Here is a 24,639-nt window from a genome sequence, read left to right as displayed (position 1 = left end):
TGGGGTTGTTTTTCCAGTTTTTGTAATCTGCTGTGAGGAATGCATGTCAGGTATCTTTGCACATGCACATTGTATATCTGGGCAACACGAGAATAGTCTGCATATATTAATCAAGTTTTCCCCGTCAGGGATCTTCCCGAAATACGTAGCCCAGTCAGCGTGATCTTTAAATTTAATCTGCTTTGATTTTCCAATTTAGAAGAAGAAAAAAAAATGGTTAAAAGTGCAATTTGTAAAGAGATCCTTTGTGGAGGCAGACTTGAAGTCAGATGGTTTTAGAATTTTGTGATCAATGAAAAAAAATTGGGTAATGTTTTGCTGTTTTTATCAGAGAGGCTTGATGGTTTGTAAAACCAGGTTAATGCTTTTGAAACTTTTTAACTACAGGAAAAATGGCATATTCATGTATCCCGACTAATTATATTAAAGTATTGATAATGGAGGGAGTTTTTCATGTTTGGGTCTTGATCAAGCTTATAAAAAAAGGGATAAATCTTGTCAAGAACATTCCTTGCAACCAAAGCATTGCATTAGTCATCATGAAATCATCTATCTCTTTGGGAGACTGTCTTGTTATTTCTTGTTTAGACAGTTACGGTCAATAAGTCTTCATATAATCATGTGCTGCTTAAGTCACCTGTGCATTCTGCTCTAATGTCTATGGATTTGCACACTTCTTGACTACCTGTCTATATCTTGTCTACATGTCTACAACTTGCAGTCTTCTTGACAATGTCTACATTTCTATAACTTTTTTACCATCTCTCTGTTATTGTCTGGTGTCTAGTTTACCAGTCTTCGTGGCATAAAGCTAGTCACCAGTGAACAGCTTCTATACTTTTTGAATGCATGCTTACTTGAGTATAAATTACAAGTTATAGCCAACCTATCAACAATCTGCATTACTCTGGTTAAATATACATTCTTGTTCACCCTCAAACTGAAATGTCACACTTTTATTGGTTTAAACATGGCACGTGACTGCCGGATATATTTCTGTTTGGTTGGATTTAAATTCGGCAACAGGCCAATGCTTCACCTACTTATCTTGACATTCATATATATTTAATACAGAAACCACTTTTTGAAAGTTTTTAAACTATTTGAAGTAGTTACAATTTTGAATTATTTTCAAATTAGAGTTGATGCCCTTCAAAATGACGTCATTTTGTTGTGTCTGGAGCAGAATAAAATGACAGTATTGAGATTTGCAAAGACCCCTGTGAACATTAAATTGGAAAGAGATGTAAGGCCACTTTTATATGAATTAATTTACATAGATCATGTCTCTTCTTTTGAAAGAAATGACTCACTTGATAGCCTTAAAGAAAACAAAACACAGATTAAAAACTTTTCACTGTCAGACTGACTATGAAAGTATATCAGGTTAACCAGTCTCATGGACGACTCAGCTTCGTCTAGCCATCGCCTAGCCATCTATGAAACTGATCCATCTGATATATATATCCGCAGTTAGTAACAAATCTAAAAAGTAATAATTAATGTCTAGCTGCCTGTTCATTCCAACTTTTATGATCGTCAACACTTCAATTGTATAATTTTATAATTATAGTCTACATGTTTACAACTTCCACACTTTGACAATCTGTGTATAATTTGCATAATTATTTTTTTTGTCTATTACCAGTATTTGAATAAAATGTCCGGTTACAAACAACTTTTACCGTACTAGTCATCAAGATGATTTTCATATTATGATGCTTAATTTGCTTATTATTACCAGGTATAGTCATCAGTTAAAATAAATTTTGTTAATTTCTCTTTCGTTGCATTTTGTCTGCATGCTTTCAAGCATCAGAAATATTTCAAATGAAAAGAAAGAACTTTCGTGGAATCTATTGTATCTAATCTATTGTTTTAACAATGCTGGTTTTTCTCGGTAAATGCTGCCCTTCTGATTTTACTTCTCATTTGATAAGAAGATGTGTGATCTAATTATTATTACGAATACACGCATTTGAAGTGATTTACCTTCATTAATTTGACTTGGTTAAAGCATCCTAATGCATTACATAGAAAGAATGTTGAGGGCATATTTATTTTCTTATAGATAATGGGCTAAAGGAATTTTTGTTGTGAAAGTAGCCACAATATGACAACATAATTCATATAGTTAACTAATGGATTTATGTTAGTATGCAGGGCATGTGTATTCAACACTTAAAATTGAAAAAAAAAAATGAAAAATGCAAAGGATGAAGAAAAATAAACACAGAATTTTGCAGTTACAACTTCATGGACATGCAGTTTTTAATTGTCATAATGTTCAGTGTCATGTGATAATATTTTTCTCTTTAATTAATTTAGTAGGTATCTGTCATTAGACTTAGTAAGAATGAAGCAGAATTAAGCTTTAATTACTATTATAGTTTATTTTTCATGATCACCTGAATAAAATACAAAGATTAGCTCAAAATAGAGTTTTCACTTTATCAAACAAAAAGGTTTGCTTAATTGGAAAATTGTTACTTGAAATGAGGCTGACAGTTCCTTATTTGGATTGAGAGAATTTTGTTTTGGATGCAATTGCCCAATATTGTTATGTTGATGGAATTTATGGATTAAATTCCTGATTACTTTATAAAATTATCATAAAAAACATAGTTAAAATACATGTTAATGGAATTTAGTTTTTTAGAAAAATAGAAAATCAAATGAAAAGATTTTTACTCGCAACCAACAGAGTGTTCAGGAAAATATAAGTTAAAAGATAATGATGATTAAATTGTTTACAGCAATTCTTGTATGCAGAATAGACTGTGTCTGCACTCTTTGCACCTGTTAATACAATACTCTGGAAATTCTTCTCAAATAGAGGCTAAAAAGGATGATACAATGAGGTTTCACACATCATCTCTCTCACCAACTATATCAATGGGAAATTATCACTGTGCCAGGGTCAGTGAGCTTTCACAAGTTTGCAATGTTCATATTTTGGTCTGTTTTATCGGATTGAATTCAAAGCTTTTTCTGATTTCTTTGTTATTGTAACAATGCAATTGTATTGTTGTCAGGCATTATTGTTTACTTATTAAAAAAGTATATTTTTTATTGTTTTTGGAACAATTTGTTTGATAATTTGATATCCTCATGCATAGTAATTGTGTACAGATCAGAGCAGCAAATTAAGTTTTGATGACTGGTTGAATTTTTGATTTAAAAAAAAGAAGGAACAAAACCTGCACAACTTGTTTTCCGCATATATGTCATTACACTAGAAACTTTGAAGTTTTTTTTCTTGAAATTGAATCGATAAAGACAAATTAATTGACTCCTTTGGGCATTTTGCATTCAACTGGTTTTTTGCCAGCCCAGGTCTTACTGGTACATTTGGTTGATGTGTGCATTAATATTGTGCAGGTATGTGTACTGTATAAAGTTGAAAAGCAGCTCATAACTAATAAAGGGCAGAGTCTTTTCGGTTTCATGTTCTTGGCTGTTGACATACCAGTATTTTTCTGCAATATTTGTCCTGCATATTAACAACTGACCTTCTTCCAACATTCCTATATGCTCTAGCTGTTGTCTCAACTGGTTCCTTTATTACCAGTCGCCTTCTATACACCTTTGAGAGCTTGATCTTTCAACTGATTCTCTACTAGTTCACTTCCAAGTTCATCACTTCATTAAGCTTTTTCTTGAATGATAAATGGTTTTTCTCTATTGGTCCCTTTCAACACATATGATGCTCCTTCAAGCTCTAGTTTCTTGAGAGGTCCCAAACTGGTCTTCAGGACACATTCTTTAGTGGATCCATACCAGTCCCCTTCAAACACCTTGGACCGTTCTTTTCTCTTTTGTTTTTCAAAGTGGTTCCTTTACAGGTGTTTTATTATTAGTATTCATTATTCCAATTTGGGGAAGTTATCTGAAATTGCTATCTTTGCTACAGTAAGCAGTACTATTTGCTGTGCTGGAAGTTGAATACTGTACTTTGTATGATTTCTGTGTTTGTCCTATCTATATTGTTGCTTGACAAAATCTTTTAAGATGCCAGCAAGGATCTTTTGATACAAGGATCTTACCAGCAATATTTGGTGAGTGGAAGGTGATAATTAAATGAAGCGTTGGCAGCACCATAGATGGCTCTGGTCGCTGGATTCTTTGCTTGTTTGTGTGAGGATGATTAATGATAGAACAGCTAAGGATGTAGGTGTCATTTTTGACGGCTTTTCAAAGAATGTTTGCCATTGTAGGTGAGTTCATTTTTGACATCTACATAAGATGTCAGATTTGATAACTTTTAACTTCTTTTGGGGAAAAAATGTTTTCCCATAAAATGGCAATAGTAGAAGAGATAGTTTGCAGGTATTTTGATGTTTGATTTTTGTCATACTTGTGTCAATGCTGATAGTAAGTTTGATTAAAACAAGCAATTGATCAACTTGATTTTGTCTGTTAGGTGAGGCGTTAGAAATTTTGTCTTAAGACATGGAGATCCATTGTAAATGGAAAAGTAAATAAAAATGATTTTCATTTTAAAAAGAATTAATAATAACAGTTATATTTTGAACTGTACAGCCATGAATTGGCCTTATTTTAAGGGTACCGGTATATTTATAACAACATCAGTTCAGATATATGTCAGGTGATCACCATGAGGAATATTTGGAAGTCAACAGGTCCTAGAACTTGGTTAAAGTGATATGGAAGATTATATGCCATATATTTTAGAATTTGTTTGGAGTGTTGCATTCAGAGTCCTTGAGGGGTTCTTTAAAGTCAAATTCATTACAATGTAATGGTAAGTATTCCTCTTTAAGCATCTTTGCCAGAAAGTGAGACCGGTACAACTTTTGACAAGGAGCAGTTTGTATATGATAAGTGGTTTCTACCTTCATGCAATGATAATGTATTGGCATTTAACTTAAAAGAAAGTGAGTATTTTGAGAAAGGGTGAACTCTATCATTTAACTTAAAAGAAAGTGAGTATTTTGAGAAAGGGTGAACTCTATCAGAAATTAGAACTCCTTCAGGTGTATTGCAGTAAATACAGATACTTGCACTTTTTTTTCCAGATGGATTATAAAATGTAAAGTTGGATAATGTTGGTGACATTGAACAATAAGCTGCATTCTTTTTCAAAGAAAAAGCATCCAACATTTTTTAAAAACTTAGTTTCCTTCCCCTTTTTCTGCTCAGTTCAAAGTTTGGTGTGACATTGGTCTTTGACCCTGGGTGAGTGGAACACAGCGACACTGTGTCTGGTCCAAGGTTGCATGAATCTCTGCGGGAGTCCCAACAAATATCATCTATGTCTGTCATCTCTCCCTGGACAGCTACAGGCAGTACTGACACATTCCTCATTTGGAGGGGGAGGGGGCAACTATCTGTATGGCATCAGCAGCCTACATTTTTATACCCTCTGCCTCGTCCACTGCTGCTTTTCTCCCAACCCTTGTTTTGTGTGAGTGTTTTTTTTTTACTCTCCCTTAGCCCAACTCTCTTGTTAGGTCAAATTTCATATACACTTTGTTAATTTTATGAGGTCTTTGTGTCAGAGAGCTTCATTGGTGATGATGATAATTATTGGTATTTTTTAAAATTTGTTTTATAAATATTCATATTGGACCTCCATCCTTCCTTTGAGCCAATATGTCACTGCCAAACTTAGAACTTTGGCCAACTTAATAATGAATTATGGAAAGGGTAAAAGGCTTCCTTCTAATTGACAGTCCATGACCACCTACTGATTTATATGTATCTACCTGAAAGCTTCCCATAGAGGTCTGGATGGCATGGCCATTTCTAAGATATATTCACCTCCTTTACAAGAAGAGCTATGTATATAAAAATATAGATTTTAAAGTTATATAAGATAAAGATATATAAAGATATATAAGGTTTTCTTTATGAAATAATAGTTTAAGGCCAAAAATATCACACTTAAATTTTAAGGCAGATCTGATGGTTACATGTACTGTGGTTTCATTAATATTCAAGGGTATCAATTTTCGTGGATAAAGTGAAAATCACATGTTCGAGGATACGTAAATTCGTGGCCAATGATCCTTTAAGTACAAATTGATAGTAGAAATTGCACTTCAATGAACATTTAATTTCATGGATAAACTTAAAAATGAAATCCACGAAAATTGGTATTCAACGAATATTGATGAAACCACAGTAGTAATTTGTGGACCATCCAGCCTCCTTAAATGCAGAACTTTACTGATCCAAATGAATGTACTAAGCTGGAATTCTCCTAAATGAATGTGTCTGTGAAATGTTTAGTGGTCTGAGGTTTGGCAGTAAAAAATCCCTCTATATCTAGGTGAGTCTCAGCAATGCTGTGAAGTCCTTTTTTTTTTTTTTTATCTTTATACAGTTTTTAATCTTTACATTTTTTTTCCATTTTTTGGGGGGGTGGGGTGGGTGGGGATTTTATTCCTCACTCTCCGTGCATACACATTTTTACATTCATGTGAGTGTTTTAAGTGAAATATTTATTTGACAAATTTGAAAACCATGAAATTTTGACATTTGCATAAAATGAAATTTACAGATCAAGTTCAGGCAAAGTTCTCTAATGTTTTTCCATTACTTATAAAGAATAATAAATTTCTGAGAAAATGCATAATGATCCTTTCTCTCGGGGAAATATTTATCTTATTTAAATTGAATACTGTTTTTTGAGAATGAACATAATTAAGGTGTCATATGCTAACAGTTTGTGATTACAATTCTTCTCCATGTTTGAATTCCAATATCTCAATGATTAAAAAGGTTTTATGGAGAGAATTGTCATTTATAGTAATATTGGGTACATTGCATTTTGTAGGCTGAAAAAAGTTTTTTATGTCCTTATTTAGAATTTACTTTTAGAAGACATTGGCTAATTTGGTTTTATAATGTAATTCTTAAGCCACCTGATTCAATGGTATGTATAAGGAAAGATAACTCTTGTAAAATGGTACTTTATTCTTTTAAAAGATTATATGGTTAAAAAGTTTAAAAAGAGTATCAAATGATATATACACGGTCACAAAAAAATTACCTTCATTCTAATAGTATAACTTGTATACTGTAAATTCCTTATTTTGCAATTCCGCTGTTTTGTATCCAATTGCGAGAATATAAAATCGCAAGTACAGATTATTAGTTATAATTTCATTTACTTCAAAACTGTCTGAAAAATAAAAGCGAGATTTTAAAATCCGCAAGGGTTTCTTCTTGAGATTTTAAACGTATATTTATTCTGCGTGTTTAATAAGGAATCCACAGTACTGCATGTAGTGAGAAATGTCAGAGACTCAATGTGCCTTTCTGAAATAGTGCACATCACCTTGGAGTATACAGCTTCAGGTGTTAGGTTAATTATTTGTGCTCTGATTATAACCAAGGATATGAATCATAACTGGAGTCATCCATTTTTTCTATACATATAAACAAAAATCAAATAGGCAGAGAACCGCTGTACGTTTCGTTTCACGTTGATCATTGGAGCGAGAGAGGAAATTTTTTTTCGATAAATGGATTGTGTAAAAGTGCTTTTCAGTTTGTCATTGCTCTTAATCATAATTTAATGAAAACATTATGTCGTGTCATAAAAGTTTGGTTTGTTACTTGTTTATATCATAAATACAAAATTGAAGTTGCTTTAATGCCCACATTATATAGCCATAATTCTTGGTGCTTTTCACATATTTGGAGGTAGTAATTTTCATTTGAATGCTGCTTCATCAAACAACACAAATTCAATCAGTCACTTGTTGGGAATTTTTACCCTGCGGTCTTCCACTTTTGGAAGATTAAGCATCATGAATATATTACCCGAATTTTATAGTGTTCAAAGCAACTTAGATCACATTTCTTTGAGTCTCCATTAAATCATTTAGCAACAACCTAACTATCAAACCAATGTTCTGTGACATATATTTCGAAAGGAAAAGGAAGTTTAGATAGGGGAAGTCCGATTTAATGATGCTCAAAGCTAGCTCCTGTAGTCTGCAAGTTGGTAATGTGCATTAAACAGGAGATATAGCTAAGAGTCACTGATACCTTCTCTTCAGCTATTACTGTGGAAGTTATCAAAGACATTCAACCATGAAATGATTATTTAAGGAATAAGGAATCATTCTTTGGGTATTATGAGGTGATAATTTTGGTTGGGGCGTGATCAAATCCAATAAAGCCCGAATGATTCCTTATTACTTATATTTATATAATTTTTTTAAGCTATGGTACGATTAAATATTTAAATATGAATAAGCAAACCCGCTTGCTCCTCAGTTTGGTGTCATTTGTAGTTATGGGTTTTATAGTACAAAATCGATACGTAGTGTTATCACAGGCAAAGACACTGGAAAGTGTAAATATTACAGTATCTTTTGGGATATAATATTCTTTTATGTTGTTGACACAAATTCTTAGATATAAGTTAAGATAAGGACTCTTGAGATGTAGAAAGTTAAAACTTCAAATCTTTCTGATCTCTGGTAAGTAAGGTTTTTTTTCTCTCTTTCACTATCTCTGATTTGCATGGCTGAGTCTTTCCATGAAGTAAGAGATATCTTGTCTATTTTTTTGTCAAGGAAGCTAAATATTTTGGGTTCATAATTTTCACAGAAATATCTGGAAATAAACAGCAATAGGGAAGCCCTGGACCCATATGATTTTATCCTCTCCAGAAGAAATTGGTCTTTTTTGGGCATAAGTACGAAGTAGAAGGAATAGAATGGCTATAAACTCACCAATAGCTGAAGCTCAGTTTATGGGATTTTCCCATAAATACCATGAATAAAGCAGTGATAAGAGAAACCCTCCTAATTTCTATAGTTGTAACCTCTGCAGAAGAAGTTGGCCTTTTTTGGAGTGTAATTACGAAGTACATGTATTAATGTAAGTGTGTAGTAGCAAGGCTACTTTAAAGAATTAACAGTAAGTTAAAAAGTTCACTGGGATATGAACTTCATTGGTCACATGATCGAGTCCTTTGAAGGGCTTCTCAGAAAAAAAATCAAACAATAAGCGTCTGCCTAACACATTGTGACGTCATTAAAAAGTTTACATAATTAAATAGAATTGATTCAGAAGGTTTTTGCTATTCAATAGGTTTGTATAAGGAAGTATATTTGCAAACATAAGTTATTACCAGATATACCTCAAGTAAGCAATGACAGTTGAACCCTACCCAATCCCTAGGGTGCCTAAACACAATTAATCTCTGCAAAAATGTAGGTTTTTTATCATTTGCATATTTACTGTAATTAACAATTCAACATTTTCATATATATCTATAAAAAATTAGCCAAAGGACAAATTATGTAATACTCAGAACTGTATGTTTGCATAATGTTAATATTTAAAAAAATAATGAAAGTCTATTGAAATTTCTTTTTTTTTTTTTTATATATATATATGTACATTATGCATATTACCAGTAGTTTCAAAACTGTGATAGGTACAACATTTGTAAACTTTTCTTGTCATCAATGTTCATATAAGAGTACTGCTGCATTCTGATGTTTTTGGTAATATCATGTAAAAAAATGATGGCTTAACAAGGATAGATATCTACAACTGTAGATGCCAAGCATCATGGGGGTTGAAAAGAATTGTTAGGTAAATTGCTAGGTAAACCTCTCCCAGTCAATGATCTTGGTGTTGACACATACTGGTTTAATTTCATTTAAGATGACATCTCTTCTCAAAAATTTAACCCCATCAGCATTTGGTTTGGACAGTTCTCACAATCTGGCTCCCAGATGAAGAAAAGGGCATGATATTGCAAAGATACATGTACTGCAATATATAAATTTTCGTGTCTGACATTCAAGCTTGGAAATCAAATACTAGAATTTGTGGAGGAGGAGGTTGGATCACTGTACATCTGATGAGAGGCGAGAATGAACCGCTAGATCTAATTGAAGGAAGTGTCCAGGAGATAGTGAGGCCTGTCATGTAGAGTCACCAAGTGTACAGCTATCTCTGATGGACATCCCCACACATGTAAACCTTAGATAAGTCGACTGTTTGTTTAGATTAATGGCCGATCCTCCTGTGGTAGCATCTGGTGCAGTAGTTGTTTATCTCTCGGAGTTGTTTATCTTCCAGGTTACATGTTCTCTTAATGTTGAATCACAGGTGACACTTAACTAAGTCGGAGTAATAGAGGAAAACTTTGAAATATATTTTAATGGGTTGAAAATGATGCAGTGGTGATAAAACATGCATGGATGCATAGATAGATACTGCTCCCAGACATCTGATTGTGTGATTGTGCGATATGTTACTGTGCTCCAGTCAGGTGATAGTCTGGCCGATTAGACGTTGGATATTTGTTGTCTCAGGTTAGAAAGATGTATTGGGCATATACAAAAACCTTGCAAATTTAAATAAAGAAAAAAATCCAAAATATACTATGGAATCATCATTGTTTGTTGGGGACCAATGTTTGGGGTTTTCGTGGGTAAACCTTGCCCACGAATTTACATCCCCGCGAATGTACTGTATAAACAATCATAATTGTTTAATATTTATTGAAATTATCCCGATTACACTACCAACAAAATAACGTCCCAATGAATCAGGAAAATTTTGGCTACCTACTGAAATTGATAAAAATGATTCCACAGTTACACTGTTATAGACTCATCTTTTATGTAAATATAAACTATCATTTAGAAACCTTCTCTCTCTCTGTTAGTGTGAAGGTGTTGTTGAATTTCTTCTTCTTCTTATTTTTTTTGTTCTGTTTTTTTCTTTGTTTTTCTTTACATGTACCTTTGTATTCCCAAAAGGGCCCAGAATTTGGAAATAAAATGATCTTATCTTGTTGTTGAGTCCAGCACAAGTTTGAGAATTAGAAGAAAATATTTATCCCTTGTAGACATTTTGAGATTAACCAACGGAAAGCATCTTGGTTGTCATTTCCTTCATTACTGCAGAAAAAGGGGGGGGGGGGGGGGGTAATTGATCAAAATACAAGTTGTAAGTATTGATTGGCTATTGACCAAGATATCATTTTTTAACATTGGATTCTGATGATTTTTCATGAGGAAAAAAATGCAGACGAAAGCATGCATGTACTTCATCGTCTTGCGTAAGTTTGCAAGGCCGTGCTGAAATGTGCAGGACATGATTAATTTGAATTGGTGAGACATTTTGACTAGTGAAAATATTTTATAGAAAGTGAAATTATGTGTGAAATGACGATCCCACAGTGTAGGTATATCAAGGTCGGGGGATATATGAATTCCTGAGAGATAAACTTGTTAATTAGTGAATAGTTTTTAAAAGTATTGTTCTCCTGTCATCTTGAGTATCTCTTCTCATTTCAGAAGTATTATTTATGTTGCTTAGAGGAAACAATGCTTTCTTCTTTGTCAAGAGTGACCGATTTTCCTGGTTTGCACAGAAAGATAAGTCATTAAGTCTGGCATTTGTCAGTGTCAGTCAGAGGCTTGAAATGTGCTGTCTATAAGTTGCAGAAGCACCAGCACCTGTGTATCGCAGGATAAAGAAAATACAAAAAGAGACCTGTGGTATAATATTAGATGAGGCTGTTCTCTTTGATGATAGGCTGTGGGGTTTTATAAAAATCACTATTATATATGAGAGGGACCCAGATGTGTTTGGGGATGAAAAAAAAGATGTCTATCGAGCTGTATTGATCTAGAGTTACATGTATGACTAGTTGTACCATTTACATACCAAAAAAACCTAAAAAATCATACATCAGTAAAATCGTAATTTTTCTTCCTTTGAAATAATTTTTTTCATACAAAAAAAAAAGTTGTCATAGAAGCAGATACATGCTTCTTTTGTTATGAATGTCATTATGTTTGTGGATTCAGGCTGGAAAAACTCAGAAATAATGATGACATAATTACGAATGTTGACAATTTCCAGTTGTGACTTCAGGGTTTTCTATTTGCAGTAGATTATGATGTTGTACTAAATGATAAATGTGGTTAGATTTGATACATTATTATTAGAACTACATATTTTTAAGGTAAGGGTTTGTTTGTGTGTCATCCATAGAAGGGACAAACTATATGTACTTGGTCTATCTCATATATCTACATGTAGCATCATACATAGTAGAGACTTCAGATGGATTTGATTGACTGAAAGGTCAACTAGGTTAATAAGTGGTAGACTGAAAAGATCAAGAGTGAAATCATTTAAAGAGGTCAAAGGTCAAATATGTTTGCCTTCAAATGATGAACACAGAGTTTGATTTTTGCTTGTATTTTTTGAGAAATACAATATGATTTTATTTCAGTAAAATAAAAAAATATCAAAAATGGTAGACTGTAAAGGTCAAGTGTCAAGTCATTTGAAGAGGTCAAAGGTCAAATATGTTTGCCTTCAAATGATGGGCACAAAGTTTGATATTTGCTTAAGTGTTTATTCCAAAAAAAAATAAATATCCAAATTGTTAACAGATCAAACATTTTCTATGTTGAAGTTATAGGTCTGCAACATTGGCCTACAGTATGACCTCAAGTAAAGTAATGGGGGGGGGGGGGGGGGGGGTTGGTGGTTTAGGCTCCATTGGAGTTTTTTGGTCAAAATATACTTATATATATATTGTACCAATTATTTTGAACATTTGATATTGCACTGCCCCTTTTTAAAAAGATAATCTCTTTGTAAATAAGATTAAAGAAAGAATAGAATTTAAATGATTTTTTTAGCTCACCGAGACGAAGTCAAGGAGAGCTTATGCTATACCCTCGGCGTCGGCGGTGGCGTCGGCGTCGGCGTCGGCGTCCGGACCTGGTTAAAGTTTTTGTTGCAGGTCCTGTATCTAAGCTATTACTTGTCCTATCTTCACCAAACTTGCATGGGTGATGCATCTGGACCTACTTATGGACTTGAAAGACTTGGATGCTGAATCTGGGTCCTAAATTTCAGATGGTGGAGGAGGTTAAGGTTGTTGGACCAGGTTAAAGTTTTTGTTGCAGGTGCCCTTTGATAGCAATATCTTAGTTACTGCTGGTCCGTACATCACCAAACTTGCATGGATGGTGTGCCTTATGATACTGATGCACCAGACAGGCTTGAGTGCTGAATCTGAGCTATAGGTTTCGGATGCTGGAGGAGGTTAAGGTTTTTGGAGCAGGTTAAAGTTTTTGTTGCGGATGCCCATTGATAGCAATATCTAAGTTACTACTGGTCCTAACTTCACCAAACTTGTATGGATGATGCGTCTTATGATACTGATGCACCTGACAAGCTTGAATGCTGAATCTGAGCAATAGGTTTCGGATGCTGGAAGAGGTTAAGGTTTTTAGAGCTGGTTAAAGTTTTTGTTGCAGGTGCCCTCTGATGATTATATCTTAGTTACTACTGGTCCTTACTTCACCAAACTTGTATGGATGGTGCGTCTTATGATACTGATGCACCTGACAAGCTTGAATGCTGAATCTGAGCAATAGGTTTCGGATGCTGGAGGAGGTTAAGGTTTTAAGAGCTGGTTAAATAAAGTTTTTGAAACAGGTGCCCTCTGATGATGATATCTTAGTTATTACTTGTCCTTACTTCACCAGACTTCCATGGATGGTGTGTCTTATGATACTGATGCACCTGACAGGCTTGAATGCTGAGTCTGGTTTCGGATGCTGGATAAAGTTAAGTTTTTAGGAACAGGTCACATGTTTAATAGATGATAGTACTATATCAAACTTGCATAGTTGATTTAACTGTAATATGAATGAATCGCAGAGGTAGCTTCAGATGCAGAGCTTGATCTCCATTATCAAGGATGCTAAAAAATAAATCTTAGTTATTACAGGTCCTAACTTCACCAAACTTGAATGGATGGTGTGTCTTATGATACAGATGCACCTGACAGGCATGGATGCTGAATCTGAGCCATAGGTTGCGGATGCTGGAGGAAGTTAAGGTTTTAATTGCTAGTGCCCTCTGATGATGAAATCTTAGTTATTACTGGTCCAAACTTCACCAAACTTGCATGGATGATGCGTGTTATGATACCAATGCACCTGATGGGCTTGAATGCTGAATCTGAGCCATAGGTTTCGGATGCTGGATGAGGTTTAGTTTTTTGGAACAGGTCACATGTTTTATAGATGATAGCTTGCATAGTTGATTTAACTTTATTATAAATTAAATGCAGAGGTTGCTTTATATGCAGAGCCTGATCTCCATTATCAAGGATGCTAAAGAAATCTCCTACCTCACTCAAACCAGCTCGACAGATAGATGTGTTTGTTGATAAATGATATAACATGATTCCTATGATATAGTATTGTATGATATGAAACAATATTGTTTGATATGATACAATATGATATCATATGTTATATTATAAAAAGTTATACAATACGATATGATATTGTATTAATTTTTTGGATATTTTATGATATGATATTGTATCATGATTTAAGAAATAAACAACGTTATTTCGTGAACATGGCGTTATGAATAGCAATTGCTCTGTTGGCATATTCCATGATGCGCGCTAGAGCATCATGGAAAATATGCCAGCAGAGCAGTTGCTATTCATAACGCCATGTTCACTAAATAATCGTTGTTTATTACTTATATTTGCATTTTACCACTCGCAAATACCTTGTATTAGCCTAGATCTTGACATTTAGCTATTACATCAAAAGTAAACATTCAGACTGTAATGTATCTTTTTAATTCACATAGATTTGTTAACAGAATCAATGATATGTTATAACAGTAATTCCTTTAAAATGTTATCAAAAACATGTATTAATATTACATGTAAATACGTCAATTTTAACGGAGTTGGAGAAAAACACATGATGTATCGTACAGTGGTTTAAATCTTTGAGGTCATGGAAAAGTATATATAACGTTACACCTTTATGACGTCATAGTATACTGACAGAGCAATTGCGATTATAGAGAAATAATTGCAGCTCCTCCGTATGGGCTTACAGTGGGAAAGAACAATGGAAATGCAAATATACTGTTATGTATAGTATTGTATATTATGATACAATATTGTATAATTAATATTGTATTTTTAATTTATTATTTTATCACATGATACAATTACATAAGATATTGCAAAATATTATATTGAATCCTATGATACAATATTGTATATTCTATAATATTGTATCATACAATATTGTATAATATGATATTGGTTTCAGTAATATAGAATTATATCACATGAAATTGTATTATATGATATTGTAATATTATATAATATTGTATCATACGATATTGTATGATATGATATTGGTTTATATGATATATTATCTTATCACATGAAATTGTATTATATGATATTGTAATATATATTATTGTGTCATATGATACAATATGTATAATATAATAATGTATTTTATAATATTTTGCTTTATCACATAATATTGTATCATTTGATAAGATACAATGTTGGAATCAAATTATATTGTATTATATGATATAATATCATATAATGTATCAAATATGTTTCAGTGTCATTCAATACAATATCATACTATATTATACAATATAATATGTTTTAATGTTATGATGTATTATGTAATATGATATTGTAATATAATACTATGTTGTATTATATTTTATGATATTGTATTATGTGATCAAATACAATAAGGTATAACACAATACAATGTCATATCATACATTACAATATCATATCTCATTATTGTTTATTACGGTATTTTATTGTTTTATATGATATATATTATAAATATGACATGATACAATATTTAATTTTATATCATTGTATTGATTAACATATGAACATATGATTATCATAAAAATTTTTTATCAGATGATATACGATATTTTGTCAAAACAGAATCCATGAATATCCAAGATCAAAAAGTATGATTTTCATATAAAATGATAAAGGTGGTCTTATGAAGGTGATGTCTCATAATGGTGATGCTCCGTCTCGGTGAGCTTAGTAATCTATGATTACCTATGTTTTCAGTTTGTAATAAGAGTTATTTTCTGATTTTACTTATTTGCCCAAAAAATGCAACTATGTAAAATAATATTGGTAAGTTTTTTAAGATATGGCAGTTTTTAATTTAATTTGGGGGGGGGGGGGGGTTAGGATGGGGAAAGGGAATATTCACTATTGAAATGTGAACAGGCATAACCTTCATTTACTGAAGGGTGTGTAGATAAGAATTCCAACAATGGGAGTCTGCATTGAACTAGCCTTGCTTGCTTTAACTTTAATTTGCTTTAATGTGATTCCAAGTCTCTCATTTAACTCATATATAAGCTAAGAAAATACACTTCTTTTTTACGTTTGTACACAGTGCTTGTTTGGTAGACCTTGACTTTTGGAGAAAAACAAAACAAAAAATTGAATGGGGCATTTAGTATAAATGTTAATTCTGAAAAGTCAAGAATGTAATTATAAGCTTAAAACTTAGTACTAGAACATAAAAATCAGCAAACAAGGTAAACAGCTTTAAGAAAAACAAGTTTATTTTTACTTTCCTTGACATAGCTATATTGTGAACCTTGTATTTTTATATATTATTCATTAAGGCATACTGTAGTTTTAAAAAAAATATCCTGATTTGCATTTTTAAGACACAACAGTGCGTCAATGTATTCTTGAAGAACTAAAGAAGAAATTAACGAGACATTGACAGATGATATAATTTTTCATATCACCTCAAGTTCTGTTTTTGTTTTTTTCAAGTAAAAACTGTGCCCAATGCAGGGAAAAAATTAGCAGATTATAACTGTCCCAATAATAATGATTCTGTATTACCTGATCGGACAGGGAGAAAAGCAAAGTAGACTCTCTTTAATTCAATTGCTCAAGATGTAAATGAGGTCCCTAGTGATCTGCTATATTCCCTGAGCTAGCACTAAGACACATCACCCCCATTCATAGGACATTCAGAAATTGAGACGCCTTCGCTAGACTTTCCTGCAACCTTTTCAAAAATTTTGACACTGGTAATAGACATCCAGATACTGGATATCCATTACACATTAAAAAACCACAGTAAACAATAGACAACCCCTGTATGAAATTAGACATACTGTTCGAAATCAAGATGCCCTAACTTGATATTCATGCAATCTTTTTCATTATTCATAAAAACAAAACAACAAAATTATATTTCATTGAAGTAATAGTAACATCTTAAGATAAAGTTTGAGCACCTTCATGTAATCATAATCACTTTTATATTCATCAGACATTAAAATACCATCAATAAAGACATTCAGACACACCTACAATTAGACCTACCATGAGTAACTCTGAAATCATCAGGATTAAAGTTGCGGTAAATGTTGGCTTAATTTTTGTGTGGATTTCCTGGGTACCTCACACCCACAATTTTACATCCTCAACAAATTATCAAAAGCAGTGTTTGTTCATTATTCAAACCTATGGAAACTGGCATTCAGTAAGAATTTTTCCCATTGAAATGATTTCACACTGAAAGTATTAAAGAAAAATGCTCAATTAAGAGACATTAATTTTTCAGACATCCACACATCTTGACGTCTCCTCGAAACAAATCAGACACACATATATGACATTTAAACACCCATATTAGACATTTGGACACCCTCATTAGACATTTGGACAGACACATTTAATACATTTGAACCCCCATAATTAGACCTACAGACACCATGTTAGACTTTGCAGTCAGACTGTTTAAATTAAGGGTCAAGGTTAGCTGGTTAAGTGATGTGACTAAGGACGTCTTGTGTTTTTGTTACTGAAAATGTAAGAAATCCTCACCAAGAAACTCTGAAATCTGAATGCAGAGGAATTCTTGTGGACTTCATGGATATTTAGTCTTGCAAAGCAGAAGTGAAATACAGGTCATGTAATCCTTTGCTGTATCATGAATGTGGTTGGAGCATCTGTACTACCCAGTAATTGTGAGATGAAGTAATATGCTTGTTAATTTATTGTTTGTACAAATGCCAGATGGTGATTTCCTAGGATAGGCCGTCATGAAGACAGTAAAATTAAGAAACAACAGACTAATGAAATAAGACAAGTGTTTGTATTTCACAATATATAGATAGCAGGTGTTTATCAAAATAACAGACACTTTGCTACCCACAGTATAGGATCAAATCCCAGTCTTCTTAAATAACAATATAAGGGAGATAGGCGAAATATGTATACAGGTAATGCAGGTATGAAAACAGAGTTAATTTTTTTAATCAAACCTTAATCCAACCATCCATCCATCCATCCATCCATCCATATCTCTCTCTCTCTCTCTCTCTCTCTCATAATTGGCAAATCTCCCTCAGGTCTGGTTACTCCCTGGTCAGAGAGTCCTCTGACCTTTGACCTTGCCCCATTGACATCAACCTGTAGCCATTCATTAACTGGCATGGATCAGACACTGTTCATACCTGTCAATCCCAGCAGCCTGTGTGCAGGCATCCAGTGCAGGGATCAGTATTGTTCCACAGAAAGTGTGCTCTATTGTTACATGTAGTTTTGATATAAGGAAGATTTCACGGAATCAATTTTCTTGGAAAAATTCAGATTTTAAGGATGTTAGTAATCCATCATGCATGAGGAATCATCGATGCATGTATGTTTTGCAATGTTAATAGCAGAATTTCAGCAGTTTGTGAAAACACTGAAAAAAAAAGTTATGAACAGTGAATGAAATTTGAGATAAGATTTATTTTTATTTTTAGATGCTGACCTTGAAGCTGCTGCCCTTGACCTTGATGGAGTTGTGAGTATCTTTTCTTTCATGTTGGAAATTTACTGTTGTTTACAGAGCTTTACTAATTATTGAAATAAGAATAGTTCAATGAAAAACATCAATTTGTTTTTGTAATGATTGAATGATGCTGATATTGAATATAATTTCAATAACAGATGATTTCCATGTATAATACGAATATGGATTATTTCAAGAAAAGGGGTAGAGATTAAAAAGGCATTTTCATTTACAATATGTTTCACATGACTATGAACTAAATTGTACAAAAAGATTCATATCTCTGTACATTGCAAACTTTCTATTAACTCTCTTTTGATTTTGTATTTATTAGCCTTATATCCAAATTGCATTGAGTAAATTCTAACAAAAAATTAAGAAAAACATCCCAGATATTACATTTTACCAGGAATCAAACTAAGCTTGGCTGTTTATAATGCTGTATTAATTTCAAGTGTTCTTAAATGCGGAAATGAACTTTTGTTTGTGTACATGTATTGATATTTAAACCAGGAAAACAATTTTGCCCTAGATATTATGAATTTTTTTTTTTATTTTGAAGATGAAAGTGTTTCATTTCCCACTTACATTTTAAGTATATTATATTATACTTGTACATTATTTTTCCACTTTGAATTGAGTAAATTCTAAGAATTATGAAAGTAGAATAGTAAGAAATAATGAAAGATTAAGAATAGTAGTGCAGAATTTGTGAAATACAAAAAAAAGAGAAAGGTGAACTGGTAATTATAGTTTAAGAAAAGAAAGGTGTAATGGCATAGCAGGCCCCTGGCTCAAAGTGTGATAGCCAGGTCTGTTGGGGCCAGCGAAGTAACCTTATCCCAATGTGGAGTGGGAATTGTGAATGTTTTCTACAGGTTGTAGTCGTCTATTTTGCCTCGTTACATGTGTACAAACAATTTCACCTGTCAGGTGAAACGGTGAAAAGATACCAGGGTTCTGATAGAAACTTACCCCCCAGAACAAAGAGCTTTTCCGCATGGGAAGGTTGTCTAGCTCTAGCCTGAAGATAATCTGTTGTCTTCATATATTTTTTCTTCATTTTTCAATTTTCTTTAAGCAAAAAGTTTACTTTTTTGCTATTGTGGTTTAACACTTAATTACTACTTCTGATTTAAATTAATGTATTAAAAAGAATCCATTAAGACCTATAATGTAAGTGATTAAAATATTGTTTTCTTTTTTTTTTTATAATAATTATGCAACGTTTTCTTGCATTCCAAATTGAAAAATTGACAACAAAACTTTCATCCTACTTTTCAAAATGTAAATAAATTTTTAAAATTACAATTTCAAGTGATATTCGCCTCCTTTAATTAAAATGGGAGAAGTGGTGATAATTGACATCTGGGGATTTACCTCAAATTTATGCTTATTAAAAAAGATATCATGTTTGTCTTTGTACTTACTAAATAATGGTTGTGATGTGGCCATGTGCAGACACTATGCTACCTGTAAAATATTGAAATATTTAAATTTTTGAAATGTTGATTTATTAGGTAAGTGTTTTAAAGGAATTCTATTTTTTCAAAATGTAAAAAAAAATGTGATTACCATTAGCATTTCTTGCTAGAAATTTAGTCATTAGTGCAAAGTTTTCCTTTCTCAGAAAAAACTCTTTAGATTAGCAGGATACAAAAATATTTTTTAGAAAAATTATTTGAAGAGTTTGTTAAAATTAGGTGGATTTTTCTGGGAGATTGATATCAATTCAAGGGGAACAACCTCTGTAATATCTCAATCAACATGTTATGGTTTGATTTTAACTGCATGTACATATATATTCATTTGCCGTTAATATAGTTGTGCTTCTCCAATCTATTACTCTGGGGTCATAGAATTTGTTAAAATAGAAATGAAATTTAAAGACAATTGTTTTCTGCATGAGAAGTTGATCAATCAGGCTGTTGATTTGTTACACGTAGTAAGTTCCCTTAGTATATACTCTTGTTGTGGTGGACCTATTGAAGGACTACTTTAGCTGTGAATTAAGAGCACCCTCAATAAATCATACACCAGTCACCTGTTATAGAAATCATTGTAACTTGGTGTTTATAGATAGCACAGATTTATGTGAACCCGAGCTATAATGTCAGCTTTCTTTCATTACAAAACTTATGTTATTAATTTCTTTAAAACAGGGTTTAATTGAGGATATCCCATTTATTTCTGACTCTCTTCTATATTCTAATTTAGTGTTCTCTGCAATTAAGTGTGATATAATAAATAAAAAATGACAGCTTTGCATGTATCTCTGGAAATAACATGATGTAATTAAAGTTTTTTTGGTTGCAGAAAAAATCAATTTTTCTCCATAGGCAATTGCTATATTTTAAGAATGAAAATAGGAAATAAAAGAAAAATCAAGTATAAAATACAAAAGTTTTCACGTGGAATGAAAATGAAGCTCCCATTGACCTAGATACAGGGGTGAAAGTTCATGGCACACGATCTGTTCCATTTCCTCTTTCTGTTTACATGTGTATTTGCTAGACAATATGGTGTGTGTATGAAGGGCTTTGTGGACTAGTAAGTTCCCTGTCAGTGAGAAATTCACGCCTGCAGGTAGGTTTTCTGTGATACAGATCTGTGAATTATAACTCGCCCATTTAACCAGCTTTCTTCTTCACTGATTTGCATGTGGTGATTGATGGGATTTCGTAGGGAGTGTGGTTGCAGTATATCCATACATATTCTGTATACATCAATGATTTCTCATACATACTAGAAAAGGGAGAAAACCTTATTGTTTAGTAGACAGGCAAAGCTATCATATACAAGTGTCTTTCGAATGGAAATGGAGATTAGAATATTCATGCACAATTGACTATTTTTTTAAATTAGAGGTTTGTGAATGAAAATGAAGGTCTATTGGTTGATTTATTTATTAAATGTTTGTAACCTTCTGATTTATGAAGTTTTTTTTTTATAAGAAAGTTTTAATGAGGAAAGAAAAAGAAGATGTGTTTAGAATACTGCAGATAGGTAAAGAGTCTAAATTTAGAACAAGACATACACTGTAATGAATTTTTATTTTAATTTCATGCAGTGTCTGGACTTTTTGTTGTTGAATCAATTAAATTTGTTACATAAATTAAATCTTCATTGTTCTGACAAGAAATCTGTTTCCTGATGAATTGACAGATTTTGATGTTCGATCACTGTTTGTCCTCTTCTTTGACGCAAGTGTAGATATTGCATCCTTAAGATGTTTATCAGGAATTTTGTTTTTTATGAATAAATGTGGATCACTAGTGCTTTGTAATGTCGCAGTTAATTTCGTCATTTTTGTGTTACTGGTTGACCTAGCTGCTGTATTTTGTTTGGTTGATTCAAAGAGTAAATCTATCCAAACCCTAAAAACAAGACTTGCAAAAAAAAATAAAATAAAAAAAAAGACTGATAAAAATAGTTTAATGTTGCCATATGATCCGTACAGAACTGCATAAGAAGCCTTTATCAGGAATCATCTATGCAAAGCAGAAATCCGATGGGGATGAAGAATTAATTTATGCAAATTATGATAATTGTGGTACATGGAATGTCAAGAATGAGTTATTTTTCCAGATTGTTTCATGACCTTGTGTGACCTTTTTCTGATGTCATAGATTTTAGCCAATGAGATAATGGGGTGTCAGTGATTTAGCTGGGTATGATCCATATGCGAATCAATGCGGTTTGGGTCTATAATGTAACCTTGGTTGATATACGATGTAAACTGAGTTAATAGTATAGACACACTAACAGATTACAATCTCTCTGGATCCTTAAATGGACCCACGTGCACCTCAAGTTTCAGCCCTTGACATTCTGCACAAAATTTCAAACTTGGCATATACACCAAGGTAGAAAATGTGTGCAGAATTTTTGGCTCCAGTTCTTTTTGAATCCTTAATAGCCCCCCCCCCCCCCAACAAAAAATGGGGAAAAAAATGGATGGATGGTCAATCTAGGAGGGGTCTAGCTTCAGATTTTTCTGAGAGATATTGCCCAAGTATATGTTATTAGTTATGTGTATTGTAGTTTGTTTTAAAGTTGTATCCCTATGAAGAGAATTTTCCATAATGAATTGAGACTTTTTACAGATGACAGCTTAATTTTGTTTTTGTTTTATTTCTTGCATGACCAATTTTAAGAAGTGCTAGCCTAAATGAACGTGATTGTTCTATTCTGAGTTGACAATATATGTGGGTGGTAGAATCTAATGGTATAGACCATATTGAACAATATAGGAATCTCCAAGAGGCATTTTCATGATTATAGAAACAGGATGCAATATTTAGTATCAGATGGATGTGGAATACTGATGCTGTAATCAGGTTGGGAATGGTCCACAATAAAAGAGTTTGTTCTCCGTATCTGTCCAAATTAATATAGATTTTTTGGTCATGGCTCAACATAATTTCAATGTAAAGTCTCTTTTGTAGGTCATGTTGCCTACAGGCAAGTTTGGATGGGGTCTTATCAATTTTGCAAATATGTGTAGATTTCTAATGGTGTGGGAAGTTTAAAAAATACAGATATCAAATAAATTTTTAGTTTGATAACTCCCATTTTCTATACCAGTATCCTTCAATTAATACTTTTTTGGAAATTGTAGAATCATAAGTGAGCTCTTAATTGCTAGTCTTCATTTGCATGAAATTTGGGTAAGACTAAGAGTACAATATGCTTCTCGGTCATTTTGAGAAAATGAATGTAAAAATGCCAAATGCATTTCTTTGGACAAGTTTATATACCATGACTAGAATGGTTGATACAGATTTGTGCTATTAATACACTATCAGAAGTTTATTTGAACATTTATTGGCGTTTTACTCAAATTCTGATGATAAGATGGAAAGTTGGAGTTAGAATCTGCACTTTACTGTACCCAGCCATTGAAATGTATATAATGTTTAGATATTGTAGAGAAAACACATTTGAATAAAAGAATGAATTGTAAAAATGAAAAACCTCTCTTAAAAGTGAACCAAGAAACATAAGTTATATCACAACAAATTAGTTCTTGACTGAGTTGAAAGATAATTCATAATCAGATTCCATGCTGTATTTCATCAAAATTGCCAAAAACCCCAATTGGCCAGAATTCAGAAGGTTGTCTGTACTTTGTGTGAGAAATAAGGTTTGTTTAATTCAACTACCAGCCGCCTTGTTTTTCTAATTGCTCCGTCTTATGTGGTGTGGGCCACAAAACTCTGTCCATTGGTTATCATTAATTTATGTGGCTTTTAATTAATATGTATAATATGACAAGAAAATAGGCTGTCTGTACAAAGAGAGTCATGATACTAAGGCATGTAGTGGAAATTTATAAATGATCAATTCCCAATTATATTTCAAGGATATGGCAGAAATTTCCACAGTGAACTTTGAACACGCACATTTAATGTTCTCATGTTCAACACATTCAACAAAATCTTCTTCTACGAGATTTCTTAACCATATTCTGTCATCAAGAAATCTTAGGAGAAGTTCTTCAGGTTCAATTACGTTTGCACATTATTATCATTAACACTATGTTATGATAATCATTTAAATCATCCAAATCTTGTAATTTAAGAAGCGTCATTTTTTGTTAAATCAACTTGAAGGTCACATTTTTAATAAAAAAATTTGGGTAATAGACAGCAATTAGAGACCATGCAGTTAGAAAAAATATATTAATGCAATTTTTAAAAGTCTTGTATAACCATTACCAGAATTTATTCCTGTATACAAAGGAGACAAGATACCAGCTTTGAATTGGATTGTGTTAACTGTTTATGCCTGTGTGTCTGTCTGACTAAAAAAAACTTAAAAGATTATTATCTCAAAATTTGGTTCCCTCTTCTCCTTTGAACACCCCATTGCAAATTTGTCACTGCGAGAAAAGTGTCTTGGCAAGGTCTATTGTTTGAAAAGTACAAGACAGCACGAATGACAACAGACCACTGAGGTTGAACGACTG

The 24,639-nt window shown here is 32.7% G+C and overlaps 1 protein-coding gene and 1 long non-coding RNA gene across 15 annotated transcripts in view; one reads left to right on the top strand and one right to left on the bottom strand.

Moving 5' to 3' along the window:
- Window positions 1-24,639, top strand: part of LOC128181137 (nuclear hormone receptor HR96-like) — a 106,690-nt gene that overhangs the window by 21,528 nt on the left and 60,523 nt on the right. For 6 of the 10 annotated variants that reach the window (XM_052849415.1, XM_052849413.1, XM_052849411.1 and 3 more), the window contains one exon: window positions 18,640-18,680. In XM_052849415.1, coding sequence (XP_052705375.1) covers window positions 18,640-18,680 — 41 coding nt within the window. Of the gene's footprint in view, window positions 1-10,142; window positions 10,314-18,639; window positions 18,681-21,141; window positions 21,255-24,639 lie in introns of those variants that run through there. The other 4 variants (XM_052849409.1, XM_052849410.1, XM_052849423.1 and 1 more) reach the window with 4 other exon arrangements.
- LOC128181139 (uncharacterized) overlaps window positions 1-24,639 on the bottom strand; it is a 76,422-nt gene that overhangs the window by 16,159 nt on the left and 35,624 nt on the right. For 3 of the 5 annotated variants that reach the window (XR_008243289.1, XR_008243287.1, XR_008243290.1), the window contains one exon: window positions 20,099-20,141. This is a non-coding gene — a long non-coding RNA (uncharacterized LOC128181139). Of the gene's footprint in view, window positions 1-18,647; window positions 18,733-20,098; window positions 20,142-24,639 lie in introns of all 5 variants that reach the window. The other 2 variants (XR_008243288.1, XR_008243291.1) reach the window with 2 other exon arrangements.

This window comes from Crassostrea angulata, chromosome 4 (assembly GCF_025612915.1).
Source record: "Crassostrea angulata isolate pt1a10 chromosome 4, ASM2561291v2, whole genome shotgun sequence".
Lineage (NCBI taxonomy): Eukaryota > Metazoa > Mollusca > Bivalvia > Ostreida > Ostreidae > Magallana > Magallana angulata.
The sequence above is the reverse complement of the archived record's forward strand: the minus strand, read 5'-3'. Positions and strand labels throughout refer to the sequence as shown.